Here is a 16245-nt window from a genome sequence, read left to right on the forward strand (position 1 = left end):
TCGAAGCTTATCTCAGAGTTACTGCCATAGCAACAGGTCCACAAGCTTAAACCTGCTTGGGAGCAGGCTCATTTAATGTAAACAGGATTAGATCACATCTTCTTAAGCAGAATTGATACTTAAAATCTGTCTGCTACCACCACTACTTTATTATATTACAAGAGTATCCTACTGATCCGGGGACAATCATTTAAAATAATTTAAAAATGTATTTAAATATAATATAATAATGTTTTGTAGTCTTTAATACTATAAACACAGCCAGTTTTACTGAAATATTTATTCACCATAAAATAATTACTTCTTAATTGTATTAGAGTCTTACACACAAATAACGTAGAGCCGTGCATTAATCTAAGTGGTGACAGCTATGATGGCAGGGGCTTGATGTAGCGCAGGAGATGAAGATAACATGATCTTGACCCTTAAGAAACTTTAATTAATGCTGTCACGAAACAAATCTGTTCAAAAATGACATTAAATTTGAAATATGAATCGCTAATTACTTCATTGAAATAAGAATGTAAATTAAAACAATGCACATTTCATTTATCTATTATAACATTTATGTAGTTTTGTTGTCTTGGCTGTTTCCTTATAAAAGTCCAGAAATTTGTCAAGTTTTTCGTCAGGTGCCTTATAATTATATAATGTGATTAAGTTGTTGTTTTGTCGCCAGGCAATTGCTGCATTGTTCGTGGTTTCGAGTTTCGATACATAAACCCCTTAAAGCAACCCATGTACGTGCAAATATCTCAGATAACTCAATCCAGCCATGCTAATCATCAACAACAGGTGCGTTCAAAGAACTGAATTAGCCAGATTAATGTGATGATTTCATCTTGGATGTGACATTTCATCTTGGATGTAAAAGGCAACGTAGAAAGAACAGTACATTATTTTCAGGATTAATATTCTAAATGCATTACAAAAGGCACTTTTCCCACAAGAGAGGAAGAGATGGATGCCAGATTATCATGCCGCAAATAAATTAAGACCCTTGCTTCATGGGCAGGACCAGTGTTTTGGTTAGAGTGTAGCGAACCTCAGGCATCTGCTTGCAACCCTGAAGGATTTTGGAGCTCACTATTCTATTCACCTTTGTCAAAATGGAGTGTATGTCCTCTTTCCTGCCAGAACAAAAAGATACAAGTCAGTCATATGAGTAGGTGTTGTCTGTGACACATCAAAATGCATTACTGTTTACAAATGGTATGTGGCCATATGCATTTCCCAACCTTAGATGGTGATAATCAGACCACAATGTGTTTTAAGATGCACTGGATTACTTTTGAAAAACTCACCCAAAATGGATGTTAAAAGAATTGTTCTTTCAATTTGTACACACCCTCAGGCCAAACAAGATGTAGATTAAGTTTTTTTTTAATCAGAACAGATTTCCAGAAATGTAGCGTTACATTACTTGCTCACCATTAGATCCTCTGCGTTCTGTCAGAATGACTTCAAACAGCTATTAAAAACATCAGAATCTACAAGTAATCATGAATTCAGCTCATTAATGTCTTGTGAAGCGAAAAGCGTTTTTAACTTACAAACGGTTACATCTGACTAAAATACATTGTGAAAAAGTTATATCGTCTGAATCGGGACAGAAATATGCACAGATCCATTTACATGCAGTCCAAAACCACTCACCAAAATATTTTGATGTGAAAGGACAACAGGGGATGGTCTTTTTTACAGGACTCTCATTCAGACAGCACCCATTCACAGCAGAGGATCCATTGGTAAACAAGTGATGTAATGCTATATTTCTAAGCACGCTTACCTACATCTTGGATGGTCTGAAGGAGAGTAAATATTCAGCAAAATTTCATTTATGGTTGAAATTTTCTGAACATCGAATGCAAATAGTGTCTTTAATTCTAACATAAGCTTCAAAATCAAAACCTAAATCAAGAACACAACTCACAAGCCACTTTCCAACTGTTTGCAGAGTTCCTGGATAAAGATGGACCCATCTTTTATGTGGCGGAAAGATCTGTAGTGCTCAACCGTTGCTATTCCAATGAGAAAATCAGCATCTTTAGGGACACCGTGCGATGCTGCAGTATGAGAATCCTTCTGAAATGTTCCTTCTTCTCTGGTGTTCTCCTGTCCATCTGCCATACACACACCTTGCTGGCCCTCATTACCCTGACAGGCTTGAATGAAGAAAAGTTTCGGCTTGTTAACTAGAGTGTGGCATTCAGCAAAAGGCTGTGTGAGTTCACAGATCAGAACTGGTTTTCCATCTATTCCAAGAACAGAGCCTTTTTCTCCATGGGACAGGATGCAGCAGACAAAAGCATCCATCTGAGAGTGATCCCTCTCTGCAAGCTCCTTTATCACATTCTGCATATCTGATGCTTGCAAATCATTCCGCACATCAACTTTGAAAAACATGTTCTCAAACACTCTGGTGAGATCATCTAGAAGACAAAGGTAAATGCAGTTAGGTCTTCACAAAGCCATATTTGACAAATCCAGTAGCAGATTATATTGACATACGCATCTAAAAAAAAAAAAAAAAAATTCTAGTCCCTCAAATTCACAAAAGTACCTTTATCTTTTTCTGTCCCTCTCCTGTTTCCAAGTGACGTATTCTCAAAGTTATAGTTGTTGATGATCAAACAATATCCAAGAGGCCTATTTGACGTGGAATAAAATTCCTTCTGTGTTGAAACTGTGAGAATAAGGACATGTTAGGAGAAGGATATGTTTGGCTAATATTTTGTTCATTTATAAACCTAACAGATTGTAAACTACTTACCCACACGTTTCTTTTTAGGATAATGATCAGAAATATTGCCAGTTGATTGAAGGGGTTCCCGCTTTCTTTTAAGTATATTTGTCTTTAGAACACATTCAGGAGGGTTTTCTTTGTCTTCCTACATGACATAAAAATACTTTTATTAATAATAATAATAAGAAGAAGAAGAAGAAATATTATTAAAAAAGCATCTATGTAATCTAAATAACAGGACATTTTAGTCTGTCGGAGGTAGTTGTGGCCTAATGGTTGGAGTCAGTCCTGAAGGGTCATGGTTATAAATCAATATTTTGTGTCTAATTATTTATTTATGTGGCAAGTAGCCGTGTAATAAGCGGGGTCCTGATAACCCTGTCGGGTGTATTCTGCGAGAACAACAGGCTGGATGCAAATGGGCTAGTTGCACATTTCCGCCATCTTGGACTTCCGGTCTTGCGAGTGTGTGCAAAGATGAGTGTGTGCAAAGATACTTCCGGTTGTGCTAAACGTCAGTGCAGAGAACCGGCGAAATCCAAATATTACCTTCTAAATGTTTACAGGATTTATAATATCACTTCAAATGCAAATAAAGATATACACTGCTATTATTACTATAATATAAATGTTAACTGAGCCAGTGGATTTGAAAGTTGTGTATGTTTGGGTCTGGCGAATTAATGAAATACACTAATAAAAGTTGATCTCATGGTGTGTATACACAGCTACGTACATGATGTATTTTTTATCTTACCAATTATGTAAATGTACAAATTATTTTTCGAAAATGTTTGTATTACAATTTTTTTTTTTATGAAATATTTACCTTGTGAGACGTGGGCTGCGATTTATCTTCATAAGTATCCATTTCTCAATTGTGCACATACATCAGTCTGTTTCATCATTACTTTCACAACATATTTTATTATTTTACACAGTAAACTAATACATGACTAATTTTAATATCTGTTTTATCTGATAATTAATGCAATAGAATAACAATGTACAGTACTTGCACTGCTCAGTCAGATAATGATTTATGCTGCAGATCTTTCACAAAACAAATAAAACATTGATAAAACACATGAATGCAAACAGCGGGCTACTACTACTACTAATTACATTACGTTTAATTGTACAGTTACAGTTATAAATTATGTTATCAAATAAAGTTAATAAAACATGCTTTATCCGCGTCTCGTTTGACAGTCAGACAGTCAGACAGTTGAAAGAAGAAATCCCTGTGGACCTGACGCTGATCCGCATAATCAACAGAAGAATAAAACACCGCGTTGTATCTTGATGAATTTCCACACAGAGGTACGCAAAAATGTAGGGAGGATGTTTCCCCATGTTTTTGATATACCGCTATCTGCTGTTAAATTTGAAAATCATTAATTATATACATCTAGCCAAGTTTAGTTTGCAAGTTTCCTTTACAGTAAATGTGAACGTCGCAAGACAGGACCTGAAGTATACACACTCGCGTCGCTGAATCTCACAGGCGCCATCTTGTGCACCTAGCCCATTATCCCGTACACATATGTAATCTTCATGGCCCATTTTTTCCTCTCTCTTTGTAAAATGAGGTGTCGTCAACAAACTAACAACGTTGACCATTGATAGCTCATTTAAAGGTCATTTCGCCCCAAATAAATTGTACTAATTTGGACAGTCAGGCTAAATCGTGGGACAAATCTGTCGAACAGCCCTATTAAATACCTGCACAGTACAAATTCCAAGTCTGGCACGTCATGTCACATCACTTTCACTTTCACTGTGTTAATAAAATGAAATACTTTGTTGTGAATTAACGTTACTCCTTACAGTCTTTTTTCTCTTTGATCCATTTGATGCTCTGACCTTCTGCTGATTCTTGTTTCTCTGACTTGTCCGATTTTTGTTGCTGGTAGAACCAATTTTATCCATATCTGTGATAACAACAGAAACATTACATGTTTTTATATCAACGAAATCATGCATCAAATTTAGAACTTAGAATTTAGTATATGTTTGGTGCATTATTTAGTTCACAGTGCAGCGTGCGTGGAGAAAACAGGAAGTTTTGCTCTTCGCGCGCTTTTGTGCAAAATCGCGAAAACTTTAATCAGTAAACTGTAAACACTCACCTCAGCCAAAAGCCTACAGTGGTTTAAGAAACAATGCAGACCAGTCTAGAAGGAAATATTTTGATATTGCCGGGTTTGTGGACACGGGTATTTAAACCAGTTGACTGACCGAGTAGATTGCGGGGAGGGAGAGAGGGAGAGAGAGAGAGAGAGAGCGAGAGAGCGAGAAGGAGGGAGGAATCCGAGATTCCTCGCGCTCTGAGATTCCCAATCTCCGCCCTTCGAAAGTCTGTCAAAATGGAAATCGTAAAGAATATAATAAATGCTCTGAAACAACCAAGAGCATACTGGTAAACAATGACTTGATTGTAAAACACTTTAAAAAAAAATAAAGTAGGTTATATAAAATACATTTCCCTAAATCGTCCAAATGTGAACTCAAGGACCAAGAAGTGTCTCCTTTTACAAATGGCATAATGCAATTGGTTAAATAAAACGATTTATATTATTTTGTAAATGCATAATTATCTGAAATAACTTCTCTTCAGGACATGTCAATTTCCAATATTCTGTCAGAGCTTTAACTAATAGCAGATCAGAAAAAGAAAAATTTTAGAAAGATGGTTAAAATAATTATTATTATCATTTTTTAAATATATCGTGTGCAAGAGTGTAACAAGGCTATTAATGATTGTTAAACTTTAAAAATCAGATATCAGTTAACTATTAATATTAGAAAATATGTCCTGTTTACCACCCTTAGGCCTATGAAGAAGAAAGAAGAAGGGTATTCTGTACGGAGATTAATACATCTTTATTTGACCCTCTAACTTTAACACTCACTATTCTAATTCTATTCTTTAAAAAAATCTAACTACCTTTCTAATCTTTTTGTATTGTATTTCCTTTTCATTTATTATGCAATTGTATGTGTGTGTGTGTGTGTAAAGACCTCTAACACTAGCTTGCTCTATTCTTTTTTTTTTCTGTTTTCTTTTTATTTATTATATTATTTAAAATCATATGCTACGTGTACTGTGTTAACCTAACTGGGACTTGTTATAGCACTTATATATCATTGCTCTTTTTGTTGTTTTTGATTGCTTCCACTGTCCTCATCTGTATAGTCGCTTTGGATAAAAGCGTCTGCTAAATAAATAAATGTAAATGTAAATGACTACCTTACCAAGACTATTAATTACATTATTGTTATTTTAGTACATGCTTTTCTCCTTTTCTTTCTCTAGAGTCTGATTTTGAGGTAATGTGGGGGTGGATTAATATTGAAGATTTTCAGCCTGTAAACCAGCAACCTAGATGGTTTTCATCATGGCTGAAGGTCCCAGACTGACCCGTGTTTCTTGTATTGTTCATGCACAAGGTGACCTTAAAGTTCAGGAATAGCATGACGACAGCTCTGAGAGAAACCAAAGGCTGGCAGTTATTGACATCATTATCCCAGCCTCCTAGGAAAATAGTTTTAGACAGGTTTCCAAGGCACAATGACATCTGTTGGTATTTATTAGAATTTTTATTTCTTCGTTACACAAGTTTATGAATAAAACACATTCTGAATAAGGTCAAAAGACCCAAAAGTCTTAATACAATAATCTTATGTCATTTGAGTCCATACGCACAATTTTCTTATGAAACACTACAATAAGACATTCCATATTGAAATCACAAAATAACTGTATGGATATGCCACCATCACCTAAGAATAGAAATGATAAGAGATGCAGTGAGTTTACTGCTACACTAGTATTGCACTGTATGGGAGTGTGAAGTCAACAAGATTTAGATAGATGTGAAAAAAATAATAAAGAAGATAAGATAGAGAAGATCCTTGATGTTATTTTCCACTTTAAATTTTATATCATTTATAAGGAGATATTTATTTTAATTTTTTTTATAAACAATCATTTATAACTAAGTGTGTATCCAGCAAAACTGAAAGCGTTATTTTTTTAATTGGAAAAGTATTTGGGCACAAAATATAGGATGCTGGCCGAAAGAAATTAAAATATATCAATGGAAACGAAAACTTATATTTTAATAGATTAAAAAAGAAAGATTTTTGGCAGAGTTTGAGGACCTTTTGTAAGAATAGAGGTGGCACTGAACATTATTGTAAGAAACTGGGAAGTTTTTTTGTTTCTTTTACTCATGTATTTCCATTTAACAGAAGAACATTTTGCAGTTAAAGTGTAATAAAATAACAATAATGCTAAAATTCAGAGAAAGGGTGGAAGACGACATTTTGTGTTTTGTAATGCAAAACATTATTCACTAAAATAATAAAAAATGAGACATAACAATGTTTAATGACAATGTTTAACAATGTTGGATTTCACTCTTTTCTAGACATCAATGATTTCTTACAATTGCAAAGTCTTCAAAGACTTCACACTATCTGGGTTTTTAGTTCAATCAGATTGCCAAGGAAGAGATTAATGGCAAATATATGCATTTAAAAAATTTCCTCCACAAAAACTAAATCATTTAAACTGCTGGTATAAAATCATCATACTTAACATTAGTTAAAAAAAAATTCCCAGTATCAAATATAAATGTTTTATTATTTTTAAATTGCATTGTCTAAAGAAGATCACACAGCCAGAACTCAGGGCAGTAAACTTTAACTCAAAAGTCTTATTTAATAATTAAGATCAGACTCACAGAGACAGCCAGATCAATTTGAATCTAGTACCAAAGTTACTTGATCCTGCCAGAAGGACTGATCAAGTCTGAGTAATGGAATAACGGAAACCTCTCCAGCATGAATCCAGCTACACAAAAATCAATCAGAAGATTCAGTCCATGGGCAGGACCAGCTTCATGGTGAGGGTATATCGAGGTTCAGGCATCTGCTTGCAGCCCTTCAAAATTTTTAAACTCACTTCACGGTTTACTTTTGTCAGGATGGATAAGATATCCTCTTTTCTGTCAAAAAAGCAGACAAGAAAATAACTCTACCTAAATCAAACAATCTCAAAAAAAAAAAACAAAAAAAAAAAACTGTCCCCAAACTTTTGAATGCTAGTATAAAATAAATTCTGCACACATGGAGCAAACTGGTCAATGGGATGACTGGTGGAAACTAAAGGTTAACTGCAAAGTAAACTCACCCATCCTTACCACATCACATGGTCATGTGCAATCATGTTATGGAACTGGAACATGAATTTCTACAAACCCACCCACATGCATCTTTCAATTCATTTTTCATTTTCAAGACATGACAGTCTACTCTTGAACTCACCTGGGGCAGAATTTCTCCAACTGATTACAGAGCTCCTGGATATAGATAGACCCTTCTGTAGTGTGGCGGTAGGACTGGTAGTCCTGTACTGTGGCCATTCCAATTAACATATCAGCTTCTATAGGAATAGATCGGGCTGCAGGATTGAAAGCATCTTCATCATATGGGTCTTCTTCTGTAGCGATTCCTGGTGCATCCATTGTCAATACACCATTCTGACCCTCATTTCCTTGGCAGGCTTGAATGAAGAAAAGCTTGGGCTTGGATGCTAGTGTAAGGCACTTAGCAATAGGAACAGTAAGTTCACGGATTTCAACCTCGTTACCATCTACACCCAACACTGTGCCCTTCAATCCATGCGAGAGGACACAGCAGACAAAAGCACCCATATGAGTATGATCCCTGTTTGCAAAGTGCCCTATCGCATCCTTCATATCTGAAGCTGTCAGATCATTCTGAACCTCAACCTTAAAATGCATTCTGCGAAACACTCTTTTAAGGTCATCTACAGAAACACACAGAGAGGGTGTGTTAATTTAGAAACATATTTTTAAGGATTACAGATAAGATGCAAATGCATTTGCTGGAAATACCTCTGTCCTTGTCCGTTCCTGCTCGATTGGACAATGAGGATCTTTCTTTAAAGTTGTAGTTGTTGATGATTAGACAGTATCCAAGAGGTCGCGGAGTCATATTATAATATTCCTCTGTCTACATAAATGCAAAGCAAATAACGTTGAAATTACATTTTTATATTTACATTACACTTCACAAACTGCCAGTAAGTACACATGTACACATCTCATTGATAGAAGATCATTAATAAATTATGTTTGTCACAGCAGTGAGGTTATGATTTAACTGTTTGTTTGGTGCTTCAAATAGTTGTTTAGATCATTCGACTATGATAAAAATTATTAAGCATGAAATGTAATGCATCTTATTTACTCTGGGTTCAGCGTCTGTATCAGCAACATACGAGACTCTCCTCCCTAAGGAAAAACATATGGTGAGCGATATAGAGACAAATGCAAAGAGCATTATCATTCAGTAATGTTTTGAAAGTTTGTATGAGAGTATAACTTACTCCCATATTCTGTTTCCATTTGCTGTGATAAAGCCAAAATGTGGAGGGAAGAGAAACAACAGAGGTTATTTTGCATTGAATTGAAGTACATTTTATCATTTAAAATGTATTTGTCACCAAATAAAATCTGGACCGTGTGATGAAATGTGACAACAACTATATTAAAAAAGCCTATATTAAAAGCAGTTCTTTATTTTTGGAAAACGCTCCTTTACATGAAAGCATTAATTTCAGGAAGTTAAAAATGCCAACTATAAGCTTTGTTACTTCTGAACTAGCATGTTGTGACCACAAAAAAAATCCCAGTAGGGAAAAACAGTAGTTCATGCGATTAATAAAATGCAACTATATTTAGTTAGGATAACAAGATAAACGGATTTATAAATTGAAAGGAATGGAAACAATGCTTCCCGGCTCTGTGTCCAGTCAAACTCTGTGGAAATTTGGCTCAAATGTTAGTACTTGGTGGAAGCAGCCAAATTATGACAATGCCAAAAGGTACATGGCCTCATGCTTAAAAATCATTAACGAAACTATGAAAAAGAAAATATGACCCAGACTACATTCAAAATGTGCAGTAGATAAACACTATTTTCTGAGGAGAATCAAACTAATTGAAATTTTTTGAAACCAATCATAAAATAATTAATACATTTAAATATTTGACAAATTACATTCTTTGGGGTTCTGTATGTTACAACAAAAATAGTAATTTGGTACTCTGTTGTGCCACTTGAATATAGAACACAAATAAAAATATATTTTTAAAGAAATAGTTCACTAATAAATGAAAATCTTCCATTAATTTACTCACCCTCAGGCCATCCAAGATGTAAGTGACGTTTTTACATCAGTAGAACATTAAAGAAGATTTGTAGCTGAAACCGTGGTGTATTTACATTGACATTATATTGTAAATAATGTTCAGTTTCTTACACAGACAATCAGGAGCCACCTGTATTTATTTTGAGTTCCCTGATATGTTTTTTTGACAGTCAAATTGACAGTAACCACTGACTTGTATTTTTTTAAAAATCACTGAAGACCATGGTCTCAGTTAAAAATCTTCTTTACCGCACTACTGAAAAAAACAACAACAACAAAAAAAAACCTCACCTATCTTGGATATGGTTGAATAAATTAACAGCAGCTTTTCATTTTGCGGTGAACTATCCCTTTAAGTTTTCACATTTGTTTCCTAAAATTACACATAAATCCACACCATAAGAAAGATTTTGGTTATACTATGTGAAAATGATGTGTTCAAATGCATCTTAATGTATTTGACATACTTACATATCCTGGCATACTTTCATCAGGAAAGGGAACTTGCACATTACCAGACACTTCCCGTAGGGGAAGTCTGCCTCCTATTGGACAAAAAAAAAAAAAACGTTGTTTATGATTGGAGAAATTAGAAAAGTATAATTATGTATTTGATAACCGATTAACAGTACTGATGAACAGTAACCTTGTTCCCGTGCCCTGTACTCCTCTACCCTGCAGGCCAGCTGTTTGTCACATTTGTCTAGAATGTAGTAAAGTTCATCCAGGTTGTCTTCCCCAAGCTTCTGTAGCTTTTCCATCTCAGTCATAACATCTAGAAATGTCTGTATGATTCACATAAGGTATGTTTTTTAGTAACAGGTTAAAGTGCAAACCATAATAGTCACATTCTTAATTTAATTTAAAATAATTACATAGCTAGTTATTGTAATCTAGGTAGCCACTACATATACCACTTTCACAATAATTTATTATTTGTATGTAGCGTAATTTTCACTAACATTGTTACTTCAGGGATCAAAATATATAACTCACAGCAGACGTTCCTAGTTTTGCCTTTGGAAGGTTCACAAGAAACTTCACTGTGATAAGGCTTTCTTCTGTCATGTCCTCAGATATACGAAATAGCATTTTTCTGTGATGAGAAGAGTAAGACAAAGTCTCAGTGAGTCACACAAGCATTGTGACATAATATATTAACAATACAGTAGGTACAATACAAGGAGCCCTTTATATTAAGATATTAATAGCGTTGGTAACTACTTCTTTTTATCTAGTTTAGCATATCAGTAGGTGCTCTATCAGCTTAAAAGTGGATTTTTGATCGCGGTAATCTACATGTACTGTGTGTTTTCTTCATACCTGTAGGCTGAGACACCTTTACTAGATGCGTCACGTTGTAGCAGATTTCTATTCACATTATCTTTGGACATTTCCAGGATTCCAAGCAAGTCTAAGCGTCCAATTGTGCTCAGAAGCTCAGGGACAAGTAACCCGTCATCAAGCAGTGCTTGCTCGTTCAGTCGTAGGAACAGTTCTTTGGCATCAGTCACTGTCTCCAAACGCTTCTTGGGAATTAGGTCCATACACAGAAACTTCAGCTGGGCCACTTCATTGCTTGTCAGGTCCTCATCAATCTTGTGAAGCTTCTTATGATCCATATTCTGTAACAATGTTAAAAAAAAAAGGCTCACTGAAAACAACTTAAACACGCAGAGAAAGCCATTACTTTGCAGCTGTCTGGGTAAGCACACGTTCAGTAAAACATGTCACTACATGCCCAACCCAATACGAAAAATATCCTTGTCCTGGCAACATGGCGTTAAGAACATTAGGGATATATTTTTTAGAGTGTATTTATTGTTTACAAATAGTTCAAAACACGATTACTTTGTAAGTTTAGTTTAGGACAGAATTGACAAATAGCATTAAATAAGACATGAACTAGAAAACCGCTAATTCAAACACATTTAATTCAAAAACACATTGTGACAACCTTTCCATCTAGCAAGTGTATATATTTTATTAACGTAGGCCTATTTCTTCACGTATTTTAAATTCGATAGTTTTTAAAACTACTATTCTAACCACTTGGGCCACGGAATGTATAAAACACGGAATGTATAAAATGTATACAAGTACACTAAATAATTAATAAGTGTATCAAATCACACTTCAAGACTGTCGTTGCTTTAAAAAGTTTGGTGTCAAATGCTACAATGTATCCGCGATGACAAACTTAACCGAACTAGGTTAAGACGAACACAGTCGTGAAAGTTAAGTCGAACAATCAACTTAAATGATCAACACTTATCTTACCTTAATATTTAGAACATTCAACGGGAATAAAATGGTAAACTGTCATATAATCAAAATCAAGAGAGTCTGAGCGACATGTTAAAGTGTCAACGACGTTTCCAACGATTTACTTTCAGTTTCAGCCTCTCAGGCTTTTCAATTTTAACAGGAAGTGACGTGTTCACAAACGTGTTATATAATAATTGCGGGGGTTACCCTCGATTTATTGTTAAGAAATACCGTTTGGCTTTAAGAAAAACATAAAGAGTGTATATTTGTAAGTAGACCATATTTTATGTGTATCATTATGAATAGTGCTTCAGATTTAAAAAACATTATATAAAAAGTCAAGGCTCTAATAATTATTTTGACATATTAGAATGTTTAATGTTTTAGGTATTTCTATATTCTGTGCAACATTTCATCACTGCAAAAGTTTATAAATTGCTGTCTCTCAAATAAACAGCTGGTCATCCAGACGAACCAAATACTCTTAAAGTATAGTTACAGTAATTAATCTTACAGTATTTACTCTTACACTAATACTCTTACAGTATTTTACCTATTTCTGATTCTGATTTTATATACAAAAACAGAGCATAAATTCATTATACCAAGGCACAAGAAAACTTTTATTTTCAATCTCTGCTACATCAGACACTTGGCTATTGTTTGTTATTCCTATGGAAAGTTGTGTGAGTCTTTACGGGACTTTCCTGGAGGACTTTGAGATGCATAGGGTGCAAAGAAGTCACGAGCAAAGGAGAAGACATCTTGAGGTTTCCTCAACAGCAGGAACTGCAGAAAGTCTGCCAGTAAAGCCTTTATCTCAGGGTGTTGTCTGACGTAGGAGGAGTAGTCTGCTTTGAGTTCCTCCTGTGTCATGAACGAGTGGAAATGAGTCACAAATTTGTTTATTAGTCGAGTGACCGCTATCCTATGTAGTTCCTTGTTTGAAATTCATACAAATTTTAATAAATAAATAAGCAATACCAGGTAGAAATTAATTGAGTCTCGAGTTTTAATATGGTCAATATATTTTCAAATATCCTTGAGTAATATATGACATCAATTAAAAGCTCATTAAAAGTAATAGACACCTTTCTGTCAAGAAACTTTGAGTAAAGCTCCATGTCTTCCTCCCAAATGAGTGGCTTCTTCTCAAACACAGGAATCTGGTCTTTCTCCACTGAAAACAAAAGCAAAAAAACTTTAAAGTAAAGATTGTAAAGATTAATTTTAATGTAAAGACTGTAAAGATGAATTCCGGTCACAAAGGAGCGGAATGCAAAGTGATAAAGTCTTCAAACCTCCATCAAGCAAGAAAGGCAAATGCAGGAGCTTCATAATTGCAGGTGAGCCCAACTGCACTCTGCTTGCTAGATGCCTAAGTGTAAAATGTTTTAGAAAAAGTTAATGTTCAAAACTCTGAATATAATTTTTTTTTCATATACTGTAGGTGTTTGTTATAAAGCAATTAAACAGTTGATAAAAATACCATATATGGCATATATGTTTGAAAGACCATCTATATTTACAGTATCTACACCGGACGTGACCGCTGTCACTTGCGCCACAACAGCTAGAGGTTAGACACTGTGAAACATTTGACCTTTGTGCCAGTAAAAAGAGTGAGTCATTATTTTACTGTCAGAAATTTGTCAATTCTGTGAGCCACTCGCTACCAGTGAAGACATCTGTTATGAGAAACAGATAAGATCAGTTTTGCCTTCTAGCAAAAAAAAATAAAAATGAAGAGAGTATTCTACCCATCAGGCAAGAAATAGCAATGCCAAGTTCCTGAGGAGTCCTTTGCAGAAGAGACAGTCCTTTCAATCCCAAAGATATCGACTAACTCTTCCCCAATCATCTGCTTCTTGCACCCAAGTGCTCTCTAAAGCAAACAAGTCACATGAAAGAGTAATAAAAAGCACATCATCTACTATTATGCATCTATTGTTCACATTGATTTTTAACTACCATACAAAAGCTGATATATAAGCAATTATCACTTGCACTTACATAAACTGACTTAGAAAGCACAGTATCGGCATCAAATGACAGGAACGTAATGTTTTCTGGAACAGTCTTCTGCCGAGCAAGTATACGCAGGATCATTAAGTTGGATGATTCAGACACAAAACCCTTTAGAGAGCTCAGTGGAAATGTGTGGGTTTGTGTCTTCACTCCCTAAGGAATGAAAGATGTGACTTTCTTATTATTGACACAAACTGTCAGTAAATGTTCAATAAAAATTAATTATTGTGTACTTTAATTTATTTATTTTATTAATAATGAATCACCTGAATTTCAATTCATTTGGAATACTTGGTCAGACACTAATGAATGTATGCATTAATGTGCATTTCACTTTTTATTTGGGCACAATGTTTTGAACATATGTTCAGCACAACACTTACCTCCTTCTCTGAGATGATTCGGTTTACCACAAGCTGATCATCCTGTTTAACAAGATTTACTTTCCGTTCCACTGTCTGATTTTCTAACTGGAAAATTTCCAACACCTCAGATTTGGGTGGATTTACATTGCAATTTTGATTATGACATTCATTATTTCTGTGGTATTAAACAGAATCTGCCAGTTAACAAGTATTGACATAAAGGGAACATACCCTATGCTTTTCAAAAACTTTGCTTTATGTCAATAGAAAAGATACCTTTACATATTCATGATGATTCTCTTCCAGTATCTCAAGATTTCTCGATATGTAGGCTGGTAAAATCACAAAGGAAGAAATACAGGGTTTAACATTCTTTAAGAAATGACTGAGATGACACAGATGTAATTTATGTTCCAACCAAGAAATTATAAAGAGAAGGAAAAAGTCATTATAATGTAAGCTGACCTATAATGGATGTACCACAAGGAATATAATCAATCGTTCCATGACTGTTGGCATGGAGCAGATAACATAGCTCCTCATTGTAGCTCGCCTTGGTGACACTCACAGAGAAGTCTCCCAGCTCCTGGCCCGAATCTGACACAGTCACAAGTGAATCTGCGAACAAACACTGGTCCAGATCCTGGGGTGCTGCAAATGACAACAGAAGAGGCTTGATGTCCTAAGTCCTAATTGGTATTATATACTGTTAGTCGTGACTGAAGATCCATTTAAGGTGATTGATTACTGTTTTAAAGGGCTTCTGAATAAACATTTAACGTAAAGGCACATTTATGTAGCGAGTTGTCAGTGCTTCATGCTTTATCACAAATAAGCTATCATGGAAAATCAGCTGTTCAAATTACATGTTAAATAGACACAATAGCAGAAATAATAGTACAATGCAACTTAATGAATGCTGATTACAGTTTACACCTTGGACGCCATTAACAGATGGTCCCTGACCCTAAAATAGCATCTTTAACAGGCATACTTCAGAAGTGACGTCACTTACTAAATCATAATCATGTTTAATGATTTACCAATGCTGTAAAGAAACTCCACTGCATTAACCGAAGCCTTTAGCTCTTCGGTTTCATTCTGTGGTGATTCACTCTTCTCCTCCATGTGTGTCTTAGATGTCCAGATAAACAAGAGGAGACAATTACAACAATAGTTCAAAACACTGCATGCATGCGCATATATATATATATATATATTGCATGGATCTTTGTAAAAGTAGCAGTTGAATATTTATTTAAGCTATCCGCGTCTTTTTTCTTTTTAAGTTAACGTTACCTGGATTGTATATTGAGTTTCAACTGTTCAGTCCTTCAGCAGATGTAAAAAAAAACAGGAGCTAACGTACTTTGCTAATGCTATTAAAAATATCAGAATCAACAAAGTTACTTCAAAAAATACTTAATTTGCTTTAATATTACAGGAAACAGTATAAACTCATAACAGCGTCTACATTAACTCGTTTTTTATACGGTTTAGATGTTTGTTTTTAGTTCACGTCTAAAACTTATCATCTCTGGTTTCCTTAGTAACGCTGTTGTCAACATCTAACGCTACCGTAAACCTTCTTG

At 34.9% G+C, this 16245-nt stretch overlaps 3 protein-coding genes across 3 annotated transcripts; all 3 read right to left on the reverse strand.

The window, feature by feature from the left end:
• Positions 1-859: 859 nt before the first annotated feature.
• On the reverse strand, positions 860-5038 carry casp8l1 (caspase 8, apoptosis-related cysteine peptidase, like 1). Its single transcript, XM_059571435.1, has 6 exons — positions 4879-5038; positions 4577-4680; positions 2774-2891; positions 2564-2686; positions 1934-2432; positions 860-1130 (listed from the first exon to the last, which is right to left on the reverse strand). Exons 2-6 carry the CDS (start codon positions 4676-4678, stop codon positions 992-994), a joined length of 981 nt encoding a protein of 326 aa, XP_059427418.1. The 5' UTR covers positions 4679-4680; positions 4879-5038; the 3' UTR covers positions 860-991.
• Positions 5039-6330: 1292 nt separating this feature from the next.
• Positions 6331-12431, reverse strand: casp8 (caspase 8, apoptosis-related cysteine peptidase). The gene is made up of 10 exons (XM_059571436.1): positions 12273-12431; positions 11316-11617; positions 10989-11088; positions 10639-10777; positions 10464-10537; positions 9168-9189; positions 9029-9072; positions 8674-8791; positions 8081-8585; positions 6331-7761 (listed from the first exon to the last, which is right to left on the reverse strand). The coding sequence occupies exons 2-10, from the start codon at positions 11612-11614 to the stop codon at positions 7632-7634; spliced, it is 1431 nt and encodes a 476-aa protein (XP_059427419.1). The 5' UTR covers positions 11615-11617; positions 12273-12431; the 3' UTR covers positions 6331-7631.
• A 440-nt stretch (positions 12432-12871) lies between these two features.
• On the reverse strand, positions 12872-15808 carry catip (ciliogenesis associated TTC17 interacting protein). Its single transcript, XM_059570235.1, has 9 exons — positions 15697-15808; positions 15119-15304; positions 14930-14985; positions 14672-14758; positions 14274-14441; positions 14021-14145; positions 13562-13638; positions 13352-13440; positions 12872-13127 (listed from the first exon to the last, which is right to left on the reverse strand). Exons 1-9 carry the CDS (start codon positions 15779-15781, stop codon positions 12933-12935), a joined length of 1068 nt encoding a protein of 355 aa, XP_059426218.1. The 5' UTR covers positions 15782-15808; the 3' UTR covers positions 12872-12932.
• Between the last annotated feature and the right edge of the window lie 437 nt (positions 15809-16245).

This window comes from Carassius carassius, chromosome 17 (assembly GCF_963082965.1).
Source record: "Carassius carassius chromosome 17, fCarCar2.1, whole genome shotgun sequence".
Taxonomy (NCBI): Eukaryota; Metazoa; Chordata; class Actinopteri; order Cypriniformes; family Cyprinidae; genus Carassius; species Carassius carassius.

Excerpts from the sequence above, each read along its gene's own strand:
- casp8l1 (XM_059571435.1), bottom strand. The coding sequence starts at position 4,678 with ATGGATAAAATTGGTTCTACCAGCAACAAAAATCGGACAAGTCAGAGA. Across the intron at positions 2,892-4,576 it reads GATCAAAGAGAAAAAAGACT|GAAGACAAAGAAAACCCTCC; the intron begins GTAAGGAGTAAC and ends TATGTCATGTAG. Across the intron at positions 1,131-1,933 it reads AAACAGTTGGAAAGTGGCTT|GAAAGAGGACATACACTCCA; the intron begins GTGAGTTGTGTT and ends TTGTTCTGGCAG.
- casp8 (XM_059571436.1), bottom strand. The coding sequence starts at position 11,614 with ATGGATCATAAGAAGCTTCACAAGATTGATGAGGACCTGACAAGCAAT. Across the intron at positions 10,778-10,988 it reads CAAAACTAGGAACGTCTGCT|ACATTTCTAGATGTTATGAC; the intron begins GTGAGTTATATA and ends TGAATCATACAG. Across the intron at positions 10,538-10,638 it reads GTACAGGGCACGGGAACAAG|GAGGCAGACTTCCCCTACGG; the intron begins GTTACTGTTCAT and ends TTTGTCCAATAG.
- catip (XM_059570235.1), bottom strand. The coding sequence starts at position 15,781 with ATGGAGGAGAAGAGTGAATCACCACAGAATGAAACCGAAGAGCTAAAG. Across the intron at positions 14,986-15,118 it reads TTGTGGTACATCCATTATAG|CCTACATATCGAGAAATCTT; the intron begins GTCAGCTTACAT and ends TGATTTTACCAG. Across the intron at positions 13,128-13,351 it reads CAAAGTTTCTTGACAGAAAG|GAGGAACTCAAAGCAGACTA; the intron begins GTGTCTATTACT and ends TTCATGACACAG.